The sequence below is a fragment of the Hetaerina americana genome, unplaced genomic scaffold (genome assembly GCF_022747635.1).
Source record: "Hetaerina americana unplaced genomic scaffold, ioHetAmer1.1.p SCAF_1, whole genome shotgun sequence".
NCBI classification, from domain to species: domain Eukaryota; kingdom Metazoa; phylum Arthropoda; class Insecta; order Odonata; family Calopterygidae; genus Hetaerina; species Hetaerina americana.
In genome coordinates, this window is record NW_027286069.1 from 85,342,626 (window position 1) to 85,364,159 (window position 21,534).

The window sequence follows — 21,534 nt, forward strand, 5'->3', positions numbered from 1 at the left end:
TTTTTTACACTAACTTCCTAATAACTGTTTGCTGGACTATTATAGTTACACTTCAAGCCTGTGAGTCGAATAATATTAAGAGCAGTTTCTCAAGATAATTTCACAACCCACCCCAAATTTCTTGATTCCAATACTTGAAGTTTTTCCTAACTTTTGCGTGGAGTAAAAAGTATCCATCATTTATATTCCTTATGATGGAGTCATTTGAAAAGTAAGATAACGTTGCTTTTAGTTCTTTTGGGCTCAGATGGAGTGAGCAGCTTGCCATCAATCATAATGCAAAAACCTCCAAGGTTTTAAAAAAAAATTTAATCTAATTATAAAATAGGTAGTGCTGAGAGATTTCTAGAATTAATGACCAATTATTACAGTAAGTATTATAAAAAATAAGGTTTAAATCATTGATTCTTAAATCGAATTTGATAGTCTTCATGACATAAAAGTTGATTCTACATTATTTATATTGCTTGGAAATAATATTTTTTAACTGACATATCCCTAATAACTTTTGAAAATTGAGAACACATGGAATCAAGGTAGAGATAAATGTATTTACGCATAGTATTCGTTGGCTCATTTAATGTAACGCATAAGAATGAATATCACGAAAAAGGTTTCTAATTAGTTTTTAACAGTAATTTTTAAGATTTCAATATCTACATGCCTATTAAAGAGCTTAAGAATTACACATACTCTTCAGATTACTTTTGCCACATAACATTTCCCTTTTACAGTTGATGTTGCTGGTATCACTTTTACCCCGGGTTAACATGTAAACTATCGCCGTCATTGACCAAGCCATTGTATAGCTATTAAGGTTAATAATAAGTACATCATCAGTGTTGTGTTAAAATTTACCATTTGGAATATTAAAAATACGCCCAAAAGGATGGAGTCACAGGGTGAAAGGTGGTATGAAGAATATTGAAATGACGGAAAATTCAGGGTTAAAGTAAACATGATATCCACAATATGAAACACAGGTTTTGTTTAACAGGGCTTTATTTACATAGATAAATGATCAGTTCAACGGTTGAGGGTACGGAGGCTGGATAAATAGTTAGAATATAGGGTTTCAGCGCGGGTTCTAGTAGATGATCTTGTGGTGGAAGGGTGCTCCCAGGCCGTATGTGGACGTGGTGTAGGAGATCTTGGCCACGGGGGTGGACAGGACCTTAGTCAGAGGGGCGTGGTAGGCGATGGGAGAGGCGCGGTTAAGAATAACACATACTCTATAGACAACCTTTGCCACAGAAAAATTGCGTTTAACAGTTAATGTGTTAGATCCTCAATAGTGTTGCTGAAATTTCTCTTACCTCCGGTTTTATGCGTAAACTGTCGCCATCATTGACCTAGCAATTGTATCGCTTTTTAGGGTAATAAATGCCTCATCGCGTGTTGTGTTAAAATTTACCATGTGGAGTACTTAAAATACACCTGGAAGGATGGAGTCCTAGGGTAAAGGGTTGTATGAAGAACGTTTCAATGACGGAAAATTTAGGGCTAAAGTAAATATGATATCCACAATATGAAACACAGGTTTTGTTTAACAGGGCTTTATTTACATAGATAAATGATCAGTTCAACGGTTGAGGGTACGGAGGCTGGATAAATAGTTAGAATATAGGGTTTCAGCGCGGGTTCTAGTAGATGATCTTTTGGTGGAGGGGTGCTCCCAGGCCGTATGTGGACGTGGTGTAGGAGATCTTGGCCACGGGGGCGGACAGGACCTTAGTAAGAGGGGCGTGGTAGGCGAGGGGAGCAGCGTGGTATGCAAGGGGAGCGGCGTGGTAGGCGATGGGAGAGGCGCGGTTAAGAATAACACATACTCTATAGACAACCTTTGCCACAGAAAAATTCCGTTTAACAGTTAATGTGTTAGATCCTCAATAGTGTTGCTGAAATTTCTCTTACCTCCGGTTTTATGCGTAAACTGTCGCCGTCATTGACCTAGCAATTGTATCGCTTTTTAGGGTAATAAATGCCTCATCGCGTGTTGTGTTAAAATTTACCATGTGGAGTACTTAAAATACACCTGGAAGGATGGAGTCCTAGGGTAAAGGGTTGTATGAAGAACATTGCAATGACGGAAAAATTAGGGCTAAAGTTAACACGATATCCACAAGATATAACACAAGTTCTGTTTGGTAGAGCTTTATTTACATAGAAAAATAATCAGTTCATCGGTCGAGGGTTTGGAGGCGGGATAAATAGGTAGAGTGTAGGGTTTCCAGCCCTGGTTCTAGTAGATGATCTTGTGGTGGAGGGGTGCTCCCAGGCCGTATGTGGACGTGGTGTAGGAGATCTTGGCCACGGGGGCGGACAGGACCTTAGTGACGGGGGCGTGGTAGGCGAGGGGAGCGGCGTGGTAGGCAAGGGGAGAGGCCTGGTAGGCGAAGGGAGCGGCGTGGTAGGCGATGGGAGAAGCACGGTAGAAGGCGGGGGCGACGATGGCCTTTGCTGCGACAGGGGCGGCGGGCTTGACGGGCTCTGGAGCGGGGGCCTCCTCCTTGGGTGGCTCGGGGGCTTTGGCCTTTGGTGCGGGTATGACGACGTTGCTGGGCTCCATGTTGACGACGGCGTTGAATCCGTTGACGGCGTCGGCGGTGTACTCGACGGTGCGCTTAACGCCATCGGGGTCCACGACGGTGTAGCTTCCCTTCACGACTCCGTTCTCGAGGCTCTCGCTCTGGGTCTTGGTGTCTCCGGTCTCGGCATCGCTGACGTCGTAGGAGAAGTTGTAAGTGGGGTTGGGGTCGAATTCGTCGTCCTCGGCGGCGGGGGCGGCTTCCTTAGCGGGTGCGGGAGCTGGTTCGGGGGCCGCGGTGGTGGTGGCCGGTGCTTCGGCCTTCGCCACGGCGAATGGAGCTTGGTAGGCGAGGGGGGTGTGGTAGGCGAGGGGAGCGTGGTAGGCTAAGGGGGCGTGGTAGGCAAGGGGGGAGCCGTAGTAAGCGGGTGCGGTTGCAGTGATGACACGACCTCCACCGATGAATCCGGCGTTGGCCACTGCCACGAGGGCGAGGACGAAAACCTGGCGAAAGAAAAGTTGGAAGTAATCTTTAAAATAAATCAAATGGTTTTAATAAGCTGAAAATGTATTTTCCTAATTAGGCTACCCTGACTATATATTGAGCATTTAAATGTTTCCTGATTGTGATTAACCAAGAAGAAATATACCTAAGCGTCCATCGTAATAATATTTATTCCTAATTATAGTTTGCAAAAGGAGGTACAGCAGGCTATATAAATAATGTTTGAAATCGGAGAAACCAATTTTTTAGGAAAAGCAGTACTTTTTAATTCATAGAAAAATTATATGAGATACATATTCAATCCATCTTGTCGTGGTTGCCGTTTGTAATTCGCAGGAAGTTAAGTCGTTTTCACGAAAGTAAGTATCCAAATTCGAGGCATCTTATTCCGGGATCAGTACCTCCAGGAATGTTTAAAAACTACGTCCGGACGTGTTCGAGTGCATAAAGCCAATGTGGCTGTTTATTTGGTTCTGATTCATTACCAGTCACCATTTTGGTAGTTAAATAAATTCTAATAGTTTCCCGTTCGCTTTACTCACCGTGACTGCCATGTTATCCACTTGGAAGAGTTTGTTCCACTATGCTGTCTACCCTTCGCCTTCTTTTATATACTTGGGGGTTATCCCCTCCCCTGTGTCTCCAACCTTTCTGGAAAAAATCTTCCGCCCCGCCCATTCACCCCCGCGTCTTTCATCTTCATCGGCATTTGAAGACTCCTGTCCGAATTTCATCTTTTGCAATCTCGCCCGTGACGTCTTTCGCTTGTATGTTCCACCGGTTTTGAAAATGACCTCCCCAATACTCGTCCTTGGTCCAATCGGTATCAGTTGTCGCATTTGGCGTTCGTGACTCTCATTTATTCATCTTAATATATCTTTTAATTAAACTCGACTACAGTGGTGTATACACTGCCTTGCATTTACTGTTCTTGTCGTATTTTACGTGAAATGAAACATATTTAATTTAATACTTCCGTTGTGTTTTTTATGCTTTCAACTCCCATTTATAGGGTTCATATTTTTCACTGTTGAGTTAGTAATCTTTCCAAGATACGAAATATTTATTTTTTTAACTGTTTTAATGTTTTGATTAAGCGTGTATGTTTGAATCTTTACTTTTGCTAGTTTCACGCTTAATGTCCTAAATGTGTATGTCTTAAGCTTCGTAGTGTCCTGTTTGACTAAATCCCCTGGGCGATGCGATATTTAATTTTTGTGAATATCTAATTACTTGCGTTCTATCTTTTTATTTGCTCTTTATATTGTTAGTAATTTTTAGGTATAAAATCGGAACCGTTTGTAAGTATTTATAATTTCTAAGAGCATGTAGTTTTTACTGTAATTTTAATAAATACTTGCACCCTGGTATTGCTGTTTAAGAAAAATTACCGTACAAAAATGAAGTATTTCCAATTACTACATCATTACTGTTTTTACCCTTTATTACCCAAGTCATAAGGAAACAATTCCCGGAAACGATTTTCCATTATTTCGGTCGATGCCGATAATAAAGCCTACACTATGTAATTTCAGGAAACTTAAAGCTTTTTAGTTTTCGTGTTCTCCAACATTTCCCATCAGAATTTCAATCCGAGGATTAATTAACTGAATCCCTTAACATGTTGCTTTTGAATTATATTTTTTTTAATCTTTGGTATATTTTATGTGTAGCTTTTTTCTCTTTACGTTTCAGGTTGTTTTATCGTGGGCTTACTCTTTGTGCCTTCTCATCTCTTTATCCCTCCTTAGGAGTATTTATCAAATCTCAATGGTTTCACAGTGCTTTTCATTCTTTTTTCCCGTCTTGTGCCACTCCATATATTCTTTCCCTCCTCTAAATACTTTAATCCATACTACTTATATCGATTACCGTATTTTCCAGTTTATCTTCAGCATCTGCCATTATCATCAAATTCTGAGGCATCAAAGTGTTCGCTTCCTTTTGTAATAGGCCTTGACTCCGGTCTATGGATGACGCTTACGTGATAAACGCCTTCCTGGCTTCAGCTAGCCCCGTTGATATTCGTCAAGATATATCCACACCTTTTGGAACTGCCCCTGAGAGAGTGGGGAGATTCAACTTCATCTCAATTCGTATCTCTTAATATAATGTCCCAAGGGATTGCGGTTTCGTTAATGTGTCCTTAAATAATTCTTGCCTTTTGATTGTTTAATTCGATTGATTCACATTCTTAATGATTATATTACTAACCCTTCCATATGTTTACTAACTGCTGGTGGTGGACGTTGAATCCTTGTTTAATTTGTCAAGGTATTCCCCATGTCCTCACCTGCCGTAAGCAAGGTCATGTTATTTTTGTAGTGTTTTTCCATCAGCATCTTAAATAGTGCATGACCATCCCCTATTCTCTATTCGTCTTAAATTCATAATGACCTCCCGACTATCTGTCTTCAATATCTCTTGTATTCGACTGATTTATGTGTTAGTATGATGGACGTATAAGATACTAAAGCCAAGTTTCGGTGTATCTCACATTTCTCGATTACCACTTTCTTCGATATTGCAATCATTATCATCAAATGTAGTCGAAGTCCTTCCACGAGTTTGCTTTTTCATGGTTGTCTCTGATTATTCGCAACTGCCTTTCCTTGACTTTAAACCCGAGCATCGTAATAATTAATTCTCCCCTAATTTTGTGTGCTCCGGGCGTCTTGTGAATCTCTTTAGGTCTTTCAATGCTCCGGCGATTTCACTTCTCAAATAACTAGGGCCATGGTCGCCCTCGTTCGTTCCCATCTGCCATTCGTCCATCCTCCAAAGATTCCTGTCCTTGGTATAGTTTTTCGATGTTCTCTTTCCATGCTTTTTCTGTGAATATTTCTCTTAGTATACTCTAATTTGCACCTTTGGCCTTTAGACTTCTGTTTTTTCTCTCACAAAAGTGGTTTTCTATCAGCTTTTTGGCATTTTCGGTGTTCCCTTTCCTACGCACCATACTCGCATGTCTTTTCCTTACGTCATATTCAACCATTTTTGGTACAGTTTTCTTCTTCCTGAGACTCCTGATATTAGTTGCCCCATGTGTTTTCGTCTTCTACCATATTTGCTCGAGACCATGATAATTACTTTCTGCTAACCTAGGTTTACCTCGCCTCGCACATGTGCTTTATAACGTGACTACTTTTCTTAACTTGACCGTACGAGGTAACGCACATCTTGCATACACCTTTACTACCGGCTGAACATATTCACTCTCTTTCATGGTCCACAATAATTCAACCAATACTATCTCCTACGTGTTGACAGCAAAAGTCGCAGTTTACAAATCAGTGTAGTAGTAGTAGTAGTTTTGAGGGGAGGCGACCGACAGCTAAGGTCATTTGCGCCATAGGGGATGGATAGGAAAGGATGAAGGGTGGAGAGAAACCCGGCGTCGGCATTAGCCTACTCTTTACGAAAGGCGCCAAGGGGTCCGCAGTTTAACGTCCCATCCGACGGACGGCGTACTCACTCATAGTGCCCTCCACAAAGCACCTCAAGTAGGGATCGAGATACCTCTGAAAAATATTCAACACCGCCGGGATTTGAACCCGCGCCCTCATGGTGGGAAGCCAGTACGTTAGCCCCCGCACCATCTCGATCCCCACAAATCAGTGTCTTAAATCATAAACCGAAGTGTAACTTCCAAATTATACCCTTTGGAGGAGTATAGGTTGGCACAATTAAATTTTTACAGTCTTAGATTTATATTTGTTTTTTATTACCTCCTCATCTTTCAGCAAACAACTACCAATGTAAAGCCTACATTTTGTGGCACAAGTCTTACAAATCAAACCTACATGTAATATTCCGATTTTTCTGATGTTTCCGCGTTAAATCCAATTACACATGAATTGATCCCAATTAAATTAATAAAGCACAACTACTAAGCGACGTTTTTGAATTTTTAAATTATAATTGTCTATTATTTAATTAGCACCTCACGCATCAGCTATTTAGAAATTGGGATTACTGTGAGTGTTATCCCTTCTTCGGTAAATGGGATTATGTGTCAATCTGTTGTATTCGATGGTTTCTGGCTCAGCTTTGTGGAAGTTCATGTTTATTTAATGAAGAAAGCAATATTGTTTTACTGTTCTTTAAATGAAGAACACCATAGACTATTCCATTGTTTTATAATAACCTAAGTGAAATAAATTTTGTTCTTCATTTTATGTAAATTTGTTCTACAATCGTAATACACACCTAAATTATAGCATCATAGCTCAGCGGTTAACGTTTAATTTCTACGATTTCCATTGTTTTTGGAGGTCATTTTTGTAGCTTTTAGGTTCTTTTAATTTCCTCAATATTCCCGCAAAATTTTCAAGCTCTCTCCCGTTTGCCAAGTCAAACATATTCTTGAATAAATTGGGAATATGTGGACCGAATTGGCAGTCTAAAAGGTGATGCGTGTGAGAAAATTTCAACTCCGCTCGTTATAATACTATTTTTAGAGTCCTTTTACCCCAATCGTGTATTTATTACAATTACTTCTTTAAAATATATCCTTTTTGCATTTTAAAAATTGATAAAGTTATATCCATTTTAATAATATTTATTTTCATAAATAACCATGTGGTAAACGTTTTCAGTGTATCACATCTTACCTGTTGTTTTTTTATAGTTTGCGTTGAACAGAAACTATATTCAATTAGACTATGTGTTTCAACTTTAAGGCATTGACAAAATTTAGTGTAATTTAGTTTTTCCAGTCTTGCTTAACTTTGAGAGTTGAAGAAGCTGATCGTTATCTAATATGCGTATGGCAAAAGGCATGAATAAAATTTCGCCCGTAATCATTCGAGTTTTGTGAGGCTTATATAAATATTTAAAATAGTTGGTACGCTGTTAATCCTTTGTTCAATTCCATTCCATAAAAAATCATACTATTTTATTAAAGCAAATATCTTTCGGAAAACGATACAAGTAACTAAAAATTGAGTCTTTAAAAAATAAAAGCTAAAGGTTTTTCTTGGAGCTTATAATCTCCACATATACATATAATTATGTTTTAAATTTATATATTTATGTAAATTATATTCTTAATCATATTTTATCAATCTACTCCCATTATTGTATTAACCTTTCCTAAAGTCAATGTTTGTTATATCACTACCTCCTTTATAATTTTTCTGGAATATTGTAGTTACACTTCAAGCCTGTGAGGTGAGTGGTAATCTGAGCAGTTTCTCAAGATAATTTCACTATCGATTCCCGAATTTCTTGATTGAATACTTGAAGTTTTTCCTAACTTTTCCGTGGAGTAAAAATTATCCATCATTTATCTTCCTGATGATGATGTGATTTGAAATTTAACATTACATTGTCATTTAGTTTTTGGGCCAACATTCAGGAAGCAGAATCGCAAAAATCATACGGAAAAATACTGTATGACTTTAAAAATAGTTTTCATGCTCATAATAAAACAAGTAGTGCTGAGAGATATAGAGAATAAATGGGTAATTATTACAGTGAGTATTATTAGAAATAATTAACTTTTAAAATTAATTTTATAGTCTTCATGACTAAAAAATGTGATTCTCTGTAATTCATATTGCTGTTGGGGGAATAATAATTTTCAATTAATGTATCCCTTATAACTTTAAAAAATTAATATCAAATGGATTGAAGGTATACGTTCATGTATTAACGCTTAATAACGCTGGCTCCAGTGATGTGAGGCTTATTAATGGATATTTCGGAAAAGGTTCGTAGTTAATTTTTAACAGTTATTTTTAAGATTTCAATGTGTACATTCTTATTAATAAGCTTAAGAATAACACATACTCTATAGATAATTTTTGCCACAGAAAAATTCCGTTTAACAGTGGATGTCTTAGATCCTCAACAGTGTTGCTGGAATTTATCTTACTTCCGGTTTTATATGTTAACTGTCACCGTCATTGACCAAGCAATTGCATCGCTATTTAGGGTAATAAATACCGCATCGCATGTTGTGTTAAAATTTACCATGTGGAGTACTTCAAATACACCTGGAAGGATGGTGTCCCAGGATAAAGGGTTGTATGAAGAACGTTGCAATGACGGATAATTTAGGGTTAAAGCAAACATGATATCCACAAGATATAACACAGGTTCTGTTTGGTAGAGCTTTATTTACATAGAAAAATAATCAGTTCATCGGTCGAGGGTTTGGAGGCGGGATAAATAGGTAGAATGTAGGGTTTCCAGCCCTGGTTCTAGTAGATGATCTTGTGGTGGAGGGGTGCTCCCAGGCCGTATGTGGACGTGGTGTAGGAGATCTTGGCCACGGGGGCGGACAGGACTTTAGTGACGGGGGCGTGGTAGGCGAGGGGAGCGGCGTGGTAGGCAAGGGGAGAGGCCTGGTAGGCGAAGGGAGCGGCGTGGTAGGCGATGGGAGAAGCGCGGTAGAAGGCGGGGGCGACGATGGCCTTTGCTGCGACAGGGGCGGCGGGCTTGACGGGCTCTGGAGCGGGGGCCTCCTCCTTGGGTGGCTCGGGGGCCTTGGCCTTTGGTGCGGGTATGACGACGTTGCTGGGCTCCATGTTGACGACGGCGTTGAATCCGTTGACGGCGTCGGCGGTGTACTCGACGGTGCGCTTAACGCCATCGGGGTCCACGACGGTGTAGCTTCCCTTCACGACTCCGTTCTCGAGGCTCTCGCTCTGGGTCTTGGTGTCTCCGGTCTCGGCATCGCTGACGTCGTATGAGAAGTTGTAAGTGGGGTTGGGGTCGAATTCGTCGTCCTCGGCGGCGGGGGCGGCTTCCGTAGCGGGTGCGGGAGCTGTTTCGGGGGCCGCGGTGGTGGTGGCCGGTGCTGCGGCCTTCGCCACGGCGAATGGAGCTTGGTTGGCGAGGGGAGTGTGGTAGGCGAGGGGAGTGTGGTAGGCGAGGGGAGCGTGGTAGGCTAGGGGGGCGTGGTAGGCGAGGGGGGAGCGGTAGTAAGCGGGTGCGGTAGCACTGATGACACCTCCTCCAGCGATGAATCCGGCGTTAGCCACTGCCACGAGGGCGGCGAGGACGAAAAGCTACGAGACGTAAATATGATTCTTATTACGCTGCTGTATTTAATTAACAGATATAATAGTTTTTCCAGCCCGTCAAATATGATTCGCTGTTTTGTAAAATAGTATACTATATATGCCGGGATTTTTCCATAAGTTAAACGTCCTAATGCATTTTTCTGTTTACTAGGATCTAACGTTATTAATGGGATGCAACGAAAAAGCTTGAGAGAAATTCTTTTCTTTTTATTTTGTTTTAGTTATCTTGTGATAAAATTTTTGATGGCAGGGAAATCACGGATAGAATTGAATCACGATCTGTTTATGCGTTTAAAGTTTATATAATTTAAAATTTTATCCGCCGAATGTATTTTTCTAGGTTTATGGATTGATAAAATCTGAACTCATGTTAATGTAATTCTTAAAAGTAAGTAAAAATCCAATCATAATGCTCCTTGAAGTATACCGCAGAAAAATCCTACCTTTGGTGACATGATGTTCGGATATCTCTGTTTGGGAATGATGTGTCGTACTGATTCCTTCGCTCATCTTATATATATGTTCGCAACTTCAGTTTTCTCTTTCATATCGACATCACCACATGTGTTCGTCATATTTATTTCTTTTGTTTCAATATTGTTTTTTAAATACCAGTTGGTCGATTTTTATATGGCTCATCCTACCGGTTTGCATCTCCTCCACTGAAAGTCCTTGGCCCCGCCCTTTTGTTTAACCTGTTTACTTTTCTTTGGGGGCGAGAAATTCATCAGACATCACTCTAGTTTCACTTTGCACGTTTTCCCATGTTTTATCACTCTTGATTGAGGAAAAAATCTTGATTATGCTAAATATTTTTTGGTACTACTTCGGGATGTTTTTTAGTTGTCTTAGACTAAAAATTTTTACTTTCTTATTATTTTCGATCTCCATTGGAAATCATCGTTACCTAAAAGGCATAGTGGTGTGCCTGGTGCCTGCCAATATTTCATCTTCAATATTTTATATTTAGGGGAATTTGGTCCCGTGCCCAGGTTCGATTCCGCGTGTCGTCTCTGGGTAACCTCAGCTTTACCCAAGCCGTATCATTATTCTGGTATTACGTAATCCTGAGAAAACATAGGTGGTTTGGGATCGAAGCTTATCGCCCTACTCTTATGTGTGAATTTCACGCGCCGTTTGGGCTTAGTACTAGTTGTTTTCTACCCTCACCTATCATAGCGACCTTCGGATTGTTAGCCTTTGTGGTGTGTTTATCATAGATGTCAATGTTTGCTTAATTAAAATGAAAAATTAAAATCGTCAATTTTGAAAGTAGATATATCATTAAATGTGTCAAGGTACCTTCTATGAATGGGGAACTAGATAAAAATCAAAAATGAGAACTAATCAAAATATATTTCGTTATTGATAAATTGATATTTACCTAACAATTCATGAGTTCATTGTAGCATAGTAAATCGACATCCATTAGTTAATTTATGCTTACGTCAATTATTGGCTTGCTCTTTTTACTCGCTACTTAAAGTAACACGGATTCGGACAGAAAATCTGAGAAAAATCATGAAAATTTTTTTACTTTGTTGTGTCCGTAGGAACATTTTTTAGTTATCTATTTATTCCTTTCGTAGTCATTTTCGGGTATCAGTGTGAAGTTCTTTTATTATTGATGACAAAGAGCATCTTAGAGTTTTATCAGAGAAATAAATAACAGCATGATATTCGTATTTCGGGCAGCTTACTTTAACTGGCCGTTCAACGTTATAAAGACTGCTTCATTTCGCTTGTTTCAAAATAATTAAAATCAAAGAATTACCTCTTTGTAGCTTATAAAAGTAATTTTTATAAGTCAAAATTTTAGTTTTCTATGTCGTCTGAAGAATATTGTTAAGGTGTGTTAGATGTTCATCACATGAATTCCCAATAAGTTTTTTGATGCCCTAGCTGTACGTATTGCATTTGAATTCCTTCTTGGGTTAATTTGTAAGTCCATTCTATTCGTATCAAGACTCAAACCACTCACTTGAGTTTTCTAAAAGTGACTTCGTTGCTGTTGTTTGATTTAATGTTTATCCTCGTCTTATTCAAATATATTTCTTAATTTATCGCAGTAATTAAATGATCTGTGTAGTTGTTGTTTGAAATTACATTATTGATCCGAGTATAATAAAATAATTAGCTTTTCAAGACCAAAGAAGGTATATAGGGATCCTTTTTTAAGTACAACTTAAAGCATATGATTCCTCAAATGTGTACAGATGCGTTTATATTAAATGTTAACGCGCTGTTTTCCTCGAGGTCATTATTGTCTATTTTACTGATTTGCTTCCAAAGTGACGTAAAGTAGTATTTAAAATACAGGTGACTTACTCAAAGGAATATGATAGTTTCCAAAATCATTTTTTAGCAATTTAATCGTCGCGTAAGTCGAAAACTTGGGCAATGTGTTAGTTATGTAAATAGTGATGCATGTTCCCAATCAACTTTCTTACCAAGGTCATAGATTAAATTGCCATGTCCTCTCTCTGTAGAATTTCTTTCGCCATTTAATTGGTCCCATTATATTCCTTTATCATCTCTCTGTGCTCTTTTGACTGTGAGCTGTCTGACAAGAGAGTACTTAAAATTCTTTGTCTTTGCTTATAATCTACCGCCTCTTAAGGAATTTTTGTTTTTATCACCATCGGGCATCAATTTGTTTGACGCTTTTATGACCATACGAAGAAGCCGTTAAGTTCATTGAACGTTATTGTCCTAAAAGTATAACAAATTTTAAGTACTCTTTAGCGGTGGACGGGATCATTATTTTAATATTACAAATCTTTATTTCACACTTCTTATCATTCTTTGCCCAATTTATTTTCTTTGATTTAGTTCTCGGTTCCTTTAGTTTTGATGACCTTTCCGATAGTTTTTTTAGCTGTCGATCTATTGATGGTTGCCAATAGCAAAGGAAAGCTGTGTAATGTTCAAAGGAATTATGTTAAAAGTTATTCCAAAGGTGTGTAATTGGTTTCCTATCGCCCATATTATTTGTCAGTTTTATAGGCTTCGAAGCTAAAAGATGGCTGTAAACAATTATAAATAGGCACGTGTGTTCATCTTGATAAAAAATTCGTAAAATCTTTAGTGGAAATGGTTAACTTACGGTTGAATCCCCGCATTTTCATAACACTGCTGTCATGCTGAGGTAAGTTAAATTAGAAAGTATTTCTCTAGATCTGAACAACACCCCGGTGTATGACCAAATTGGAATATGATTAAATAGATGGGTTGTCATTGGCTATTAATTGTGAAGTGGAGAGAGACGAGAGGGATGTGGTAGAGCTCGGAAAGGGGAGTTGAAAACTCGATCGATCACTGGGCAATCCGTTGGCATCAGGCGCCTGCAGGACCAGCTGTATGCTTGTTGAAACTTTCAATTTGTCAATAAATGATAAAAGGATTGAAAAAGTTTTTTACCCAACGCAAATATTCTCACTTGTGTTACACTTGTCGTTTGTATTATTCACGCCGTTTTACCAGTTAAAGGCAATTTCACTGAAGGATGTAAGTATATTCAATAGAAATATTCCTTCGATAGTGACTTAACACTGGTTAGGTAATACTCCGTAATAAATAACCTATGCCGCCGTTTACTCAAATAATATCATATTATATGTTTAACTTAAAGTAGTTTTGGGTTTAGATATAAAGTTTAGTGCGAAATATTTTTCTTAATTAGAAAAATTGTATAGTAAACGTGTGGATTCCGGAAAATATTTTTTTACATGCATGCGTTGAGTAAGGATGTTAAAAAAGGCTCCTCAAAACTTTGATAGGGAGCGTGGTTTTGACGGCGCGGAAATATGATAAGCGGATGGTAAGCGTACATTTCTTATATACGCCTCCAATTTTGCGTATCTTCTGCCTATTTCTTTTATTGCATGCATGAATTTACCATTTTTTTATTTTTCATAACGCTTTATATTTTATATTATTATTATAATTATTGTTATGTACTTGACGAAGGGTTAAATGGAAGAAGGGACCTTATGGTCTCAATTTCGCCCGATTAAAGTCAATTATCTATCAATTTGCATTGGAGAATTTCGGTTCGTAGGTTTTTCGAAGGACAAAAAAGGCGAAATGCACAGAATAGAAAATAAACGAGGTGTTTTATATGGAAAGTGGTGAGAGGAAATTGTTGGTAGAAATCAAAAAAAGGCTGAATGATGGATGCAAAGCATTTTGATTGAGAACGGGATGGTGAAGACTGTGATAGAGGGGAGAATGTTAGGCAAGCGAGAAAGAGTTAGGCATAGGATGATCATGTTGGATGGAATTAAGGGAATGAGGAGTTGTGCACAGTTGAAGAAGGGTTAATTGTAGTGTCAAATGTCTGGTTATATTTTGTTAGGAGAGGCAAGAACTGTATCGTTGTATCGTCTGGTCATCCAAAACCTACCCTAAACGGTAGAATACCAGTGATAATTTTTAATATATTGTGTAATTTGGCACGAAGTGAAAAACCAATTTTCCAGATTACTAATGACATTCCTTTCTCTTTTCAGGTAAGCTGATATTCTTCTGAACCCATTAAGTTTATCCTGGAAGGTGAGTGTTGAATTCATCATGATTTTTATTCTCCTCTGTGGTCTGCAGTCGTTGCATTTCCCTCAAAAGGTGAATGTATATGTTGAAATATTATATTATAGGATATATTATTGACTTTTATCGCGCAGTGGTCAGTGAGTACTTCGTTTACAGCCATTGCCTGTTGTTTCTTTCGGAATTACCTCAAATTTCAAGTTAAACCCAGTGAACTAAGACGCACCCCACCCTTTGTCACAAACTAGCATATTTAATCCCTACAGAAACTTCCTTCCTCCCTTACAACATGCTACGAGTTATAAAGCTTCCTCATCACACATTGGTTGTTTTTTCACATGCAGATTACGATATTAATCGAAACGTAATCTGCTATTATGGGCAATTGATTTTGTAACAAACCATCGTTTCAAAAAAAGATTCCAGGATATATTTTGATGGTAACATTTTTCCAAATGACGTTAGTGTAATTTGTAACTAGCAGAACTGTCGGTCAAACATGATTTAAATTATTTAATAGTTTATCTGTGGCACGATAGTTAGCTGAAGATCCTAATTGAGTAGACAAAGTGGGGAAGAATTATACAGGAAGTCTTAGGATGACCTACAAGAAGTTGTAAAAGGGACATGTCGCTGCAAGGAAGTATGAGGGAGTAAAGAGATTGGCAGGAAACGGTATAGTCAGCGAATATGTTACAAACCTAGGGTTGAGAATCCGTGAAGGATAATATTTTAATTACTGTGCTTAGTTAACTGGCGTGTTTAACAGACGACTGCTGATCAAGGCTTCTATATACTACGCGATCTTTGCGGGAAGCCTTAAGTTCCATATTCAGCGAATGAAATTTTACTACCTCGCTTCATGAAATGGCATTCAAACTAATTGGCGAGACGTATTGACATTTATTAGATTCTTGAATGCCGTGTGGAATTAAATAGACTATAAACTATGTAGGCGGTAGTCTGAAAGGGTATTACAACTGGCGATAGTGCTGAGATGAGATTTCCATCCGCTCCAGTGGCAAGGGCTCTTGTTTTGATTTTTTTACTACCTCCCTCGGTACTAAATATTTCACCCTTGCTCATTCGCATTAAAACTTTTCGAGGGGACGGTTAGAAGCCACCGAAGATACTTTATGCTGTTTCAGTAAATTTTGGTCAAGAATATTGTGTTCGGCGATGTTAGTTTTTGTACGAGTCCCGTGAATCTCGTTGTGATGCTTGTGTGAATTGTTGTGTGATGATCGTTGTGAATACTATATGTCATTAGATCAATAGATTACAGCAAGAGTCTTCCCTACTCATCACTCACTCATCGTCATCTTAGCCTTACAAAGAGTTACGCGTGGTGTGCATTCTGTATCGTTTCCTGCCGTTATAATATTATAATGTTCAAATGTAAATTTCCGATTTGTGCAATCACGTTAAAGAAATGCAAAACTGCTCTAAATTTTTAGTCTGAGATACTAACTGTAATTGATATGTTTTAATTCCCAAAGAGTATTTGTGCAAATTGTTACATAGATTCCTATGAATAGTAATTCACTAGGGTAAACTCAACCTATTGATTGGTAACCTCTATGCTTCTTCCTCGAACTCTAATAAGAATTATGTTGTAAGTGGATTCATACTCCTCATCGAAATCTAGAAATATTTCGAAATCCGAAACTTATTTCTTGGATAATATTAAAATGTTGTTCTCTCTAGTAATGAAGCATTTAGCTTGTTTTGGCGTATGATGTAATAAGGCCGAATATTCTATTTAGAAGAAAACGTTTCGTCGCAACACTGGGTCATTCCGTTAAAAATTAAACCCGAGTCTTCAATTTTAGTGGTACTAAGTCACGCACAGGGATGAAGAGGGTAGGATAATTGATATACCATTACAATGATTTAAGCATGCGTATGTTTGGATAAAATTTATTGTCATAAATAGATGTTATAATATGGATGGTCTAGTTTGGATTGATGAAGTAGAGGTCCAAAGTTGATCCTAGTAGATGATCTTGTGATGGACGGGTGCGGCGGCGTAGGTGAGGGGAGCGTGTCCGAGGCCGTAGGTGGACGTGGTGTAGGAGATCTTGGCCACAGGGGCGGAGAGGACCTTAGCGATGGGGGCGTGGTAGGCGAGGGGAGCAGCGTGGTAGGCGATGGGAGAGGCGTGATAGGCGAGGGGAGCGGCGTGGTAGACGGCAGCGTGAGCTACAGGGGCAGCGGGCTTGACGGGCTCCGGAGCGGGGGCCTCCGCCTTGGGTGGCTCGGGTGCCTTGGCCTTTGGTGCGGGTATGACGATGTTGCTGGGCTCCATGTTAACGACGGCGTTGAATCCGTTGACGGCGTCGGCGGTGTACTCGACGGTGCGCTTAACGCCATCGGGGTCCACGACGCTGTAGCTTCCCTTCACGACTCCGTTCTCCATGCTCTCACTCTGGGTCTTGGTGTCACCTGTCTCGGCATCACTGACGTCGTAAGAGAAGGAGTAGGACGGGTTGGGGTCGACTTCTTCGTCTTCAACGGCGGGGGCGGCGGCCTTAACGGGAGCAGGTGCGGGTGCCGCGGTGGTGGTAGCCGGTGCTTCGGCCTTCTCTACGGCGAGTGGAGCGTGGTAGGCAATGGGAGCGTGATAGGCGAGGGGGGCGTGGTAGGCGATGTGGGAGCCATAGTAAGCAGGCGCGGCTAATCTGGTGACAGCTGGTGCCAAAACGTGGCTATTGGTGGCGCTGATGACTCCGCCGCTGATGAATCCGGCGTTGGCCACTGCCACGAGGGCGGCGAGGACGAAAAGCTGCGAAATAGTTGAATTGCACCGTGAATTCATTATTCAAAAATACATATAAATAATTTCTAAGCCAACGGTACCATTAATGTGATTCCAATGAGTTATGATTTTGATTTTAATCTTCGACCCGTTTCTAATATCATTTCAATTTTTATCTTTCCGCGGCTTGAGCCAATTCGTACTTGCGACATATAGTTATTTAGTGAGAAACTAATGGTAAAATGAAAGCCCGTTGTACCTACAAAAATACCGGTGTCCGCACTTTACTTCAGGCTCTTACTATTAACCATACTTTACATAAAAATGTCGTAAAGTAATTATATATGGGACTACGTATATTATAGAGGAATAGTATTGTAATTATATATTGGAGGTATTTATATCTAATATCCATGTTTTTCCAGTAGTTACCTTAAAATAGATTCATAAAAATATGCATTTATGAACATATTGCTTCCTACTGAACTAGAAAACACTCAATGACTGCTTTTTCCATTTAGTTATTGTCAAAAAAAAGTATATAGTTTCTGTTTTTCTCTCGGAAATCTAAATGGTCAACTTTTGCTCAGCTTTTGCTAAGTGCTAAAATGTCAACTAATGCGTCTTTATAATTTTTTGTCATTAAATATTTTTCTTCGCTTGATCTAATAATTGATATTATTTAATTTTCGTTCTATAAATTTCGCAAAAGTATTATTTTGCGTAATAATTTAAGGAATCTATATAATAAGCGTTGTTAGAGATGAAATGTGTTCTTTGTTCTAGTTTCGCTTGATCAATCGATTCAAATAACTTTCGAATACATACCTTGGCTGCCATGCTGCTAACTTCTTGGTTGTCGTGGAATTGATGACATCCCATGGTCTCCTGTGGCTTTTTATAGGTGCTCTTCTCCATTTTTTTCCGTGCTCCTCTAGACTCCCATTCCACCGATTTCCGAAATCTGAGTGTCGTGTCCCTGATTTATTTTTGATGCTCCGATGAGCGACCTTTTTTATGGATTTAGTGTCCTCCCGAATTAAGCTATGCCCTACAATGTATTCTTTGACCTTCGTCGCGCCCACCGGATCGCATCCTTCAGTTTTTAAATTCGTAGCTCTAACAAAAAGTTGGCCATGAAACAACTCTAACTGGCCAGTCTTGTTAGATGGTCTCTGACAAACTTGATTTTTCTCAATTATGTTTTCAGGTTTTATATCAAAATTCATGTTTCTTTGATGTTAAGAGGATGCAAATTATTTTAAAGTCATATCTATAAGGGCCGAGAAGCTTCTGATGCCATTGATTTCACTTATCCTTCACCTATCGCTAAAATATTATTATATAAATAAATGTATTCCTGTATCCTCTGCCTAATATATATCCTTGATTATAGAGGACCAGCCCGTCATTGAGGAATGCTGAAGGTATTCCCAAAATCATTTGTATTCAAATCCCTTTTACGATTTGTTTTACTGTCATTTTATTTATAAGATCATTGAATGATGTGTTGATGTACGTCAGGCATACAGATATGTCTTGTAAAGTGGACATTCTGAGTTAGTTCTGTGCAATCATACCCCTGCTTTATTGGTCCCCAAATTAGATTCATGTCACCTAGTTACAAGGTTTCGCCTGACGCCAAAATATGAAAAACGCATATATTTGGCATGAGCTACGTAATATATACGTGCAATCTGAATTAAATGTAGCCATTCTTTTCATTATTTTCTAAATTATCTCAAACAGTATTTATTATTTTAGCTGTCTTTCCATTGTATATTGATGGACTAAAATTACTCCTTCGCTTGATTGGTTAGATTGTGTTGATATGTTAGCTTTATACTTCCTTATGAATGGATTTCATTGACATTAAAAGGACATATCTCCCTGATGGATTTAATACTTCAATGTAACCCTTACATTTGTCTCTCGGTGACGATTCAGCTGAAATGTTGACATATTCAAGCCAGTATAAAAGAGACATCTATGGGACAGGCAATTATTGTAAGCGATTACGAAAAAATATATAATTAAGGAATGAATAGGGCTGTAACCATTCTTCTTGTAGGTAACATTATGTAAATTCTTGAGCATATCTTTCCCTTGTAAAGTAAAAACATTTCTTTAAGGCTTTGTAGGAAACATGCCCATTCAAATTTATTTATAAATCTGCCATTTTATCGTTCATCTTTTGCGTTTCATGAATGAAAGCGTGAAATTACAAAGCATGAATAAAAGCGTGAGCGTGCTTTCGTCCCGAACTTTAAACGAGTAAACAGTGTATACCTACCATGGGATGAAAAGTACCCTTATAAAATCGACGTGTGCAGATACATCAGTGTCTTGAAACAGCCGATACTAAAATGCCAATTATAGACAGGCTAATCGTTGTTGGCGTGAAGATTGGTAAAAAAATATTTTGAATGACTTCCAGTTAAGATGAAGGTGAAATTTTTGGGACCATGAAAAAATATGCGTAGAAAGCGCGGGCTGCTTTGCATTAAATTCTGTTGAGAACCTCTTACTGGATAAGTCAGTGTTAAACAAAAAAGACAAATGTGTCGAATTAATTGGAATGGAGATTAAAACCGTAAAGTGGATGTTGCCGGTCGCCCTAAATTAATCCCCTTAAGTTAAAAGTAATAACTGGGTAGTGGGATATTGGGGAGTAGTTTCGTTGCATTTTTTTCCTGCTTTCACTGTTTATCCATATCATGTCGTTAAATGACTGTTTCATTCAAAGGTTATTGAATATGAAATGATGATTTCTCTAATTTTGTGTCCCCCGTCGTCACCTTTGAATTTTCGATACAGTACCAAGAAATTAAATTCACCAGATTTGAAAGAGCTTTGCTTCTAGGTCGAGAATACAGGAAGCGGGGAATAATAGGAAATAAAATGCGCTTATGAGTTTTTACTGTATTTTTATCATTTATATAACATTGTACCATTAAAAAAATATATAAAACATTTTTAAAGTAATCATATAGATATTTATTGAATTTGCTGAGAGTGATTTGTTTTGAAGTTGGTAATGAACTCAATAGTCTCAGGTTCTGAGGTGTAAGTATACGGAGTTTCGAAGCATGGATGGCATTATCTGGATCCTTTCTTACCTTTTATATCTGCTTGTGTCCCCGAGTCATTGAAAGCGGTAGTACCGAGATAAGTTTAATTTTTAAATATGCCGAATTAACCTATTCACTGGTCTGATTGGAATATTGTCAAGGTGGACATACAGTAGGATACTCAGTCGCTTATTTTTCCATTTACTGATAGCAGCCATCAACCTTTTTAGTTCGTTTTCATCAGCACCTACACTATTCCTCTCTTCCGATCCTTTCGGGGGTCGTTGTGATATATCCTAACTAAGTAATTGTGAGTGAATATATTGTGTGCGTAACGGTAGCATTTCACTGAGTTGATGGGAGTGCATCGGTTTTTGCGTTCGCGAATTGATCAAGGAAGAACAGAAAACGGCAAATATTTTAGTGATGGAGTGAACTTCTCCTTTTACGCGAGTGAACTGATATTTTAATATTGTGTGAATTAGTAATAATATTCTCGGAATCCTATGTAAACTCATTTTTCTAACGACTTTATATGTCATAGCCTCTCTAGCAGGCTTCTTGTTTTGAGGAACCTCCGCCTTAATTCCACCGCGAACGTCATAAACTATACTTTCTACTCCTATACATTGATCCACAATGGATTATATTTGAATTTTATGTGATTAAAAAAACACTTTTTTTCCTTCTGTGGATACCAACTACTTACCACGCATTCTTAATGTGGCCTTAACGAATCGAAAAGGTGTCTCTGTTGTCCTTTTATCACACTTTTATCACACCAAATTGAGCCGAGAGCTTCTTTACAGGGGAATAGCATCCTTTTCAAATGCCTGTGGTCTGTATTGGAGGTAAGGGTGGCATTTGACATGATCCCAGTTTTTTAAGCCGATCCCGTGTGTTTCATATCCATCTGTCTGTCTGTTATCCCATTGCATTTCATTAAAAATTTTGTTTCTTAAGAACTTTACAAATCTCATTCTTATTTCAATATTCGTACACCAATAGTATCCAAATTGTGAGAGCAGATCCTCGTTTTTTGAATGATGAATCTCCAAAATGATTTATATTTCTTTGACAAACGTGAAATGAAT

General features: G+C 38.6%; 3 protein-coding genes across 3 annotated transcripts; all 3 read right to left on the reverse strand.

The window, feature by feature from the left end:
• Positions 1 to 1,643: 1,643 nt before the first annotated feature.
• On the reverse strand, positions 1,644 to 3,586 carry LOC139689504 (cuticle protein 21-like). Its single transcript, XM_071586701.1, has 4 exons — positions 3,575 to 3,586; positions 2,555 to 3,031; positions 2,310 to 2,503; positions 1,644 to 1,812 (listed from the first exon to the last, which is right to left on the reverse strand). The coding sequence occupies exons 1-4, from the start codon at positions 3,584 to 3,586 to the stop codon at positions 1,644 to 1,646; spliced, it is 852 nt and encodes a 283-aa protein (XP_071442802.1).
• Positions 3,587 to 9,238: 5,652 nt separating this feature from the next.
• LOC139689590 (cuticle protein 7-like) lies at positions 9,239 to 10,518 on the reverse strand. Its single transcript, XM_071586790.1, has 4 exons — positions 10,507 to 10,518; positions 10,008 to 10,048; positions 9,548 to 9,905; positions 9,239 to 9,484 (listed from the first exon to the last, which is right to left on the reverse strand). The coding sequence occupies exons 1-4, from the start codon at positions 10,516 to 10,518 to the stop codon at positions 9,239 to 9,241; spliced, it is 657 nt and encodes a 218-aa protein (XP_071442891.1).
• Positions 10,519 to 16,604: 6,086 nt separating this feature from the next.
• LOC139689677 (cuticle protein 21-like) lies at positions 16,605 to 18,287 on the reverse strand. The gene is made up of 2 exons (XM_071586908.1): positions 18,198 to 18,287; positions 16,605 to 17,396 (listed from the first exon to the last, which is right to left on the reverse strand). The coding sequence occupies exons 1-2, from the start codon at positions 18,285 to 18,287 to the stop codon at positions 16,605 to 16,607; spliced, it is 882 nt and encodes a 293-aa protein (XP_071443009.1).
• Between the last annotated feature and the right edge of the window lie 3,247 nt (positions 18,288 to 21,534).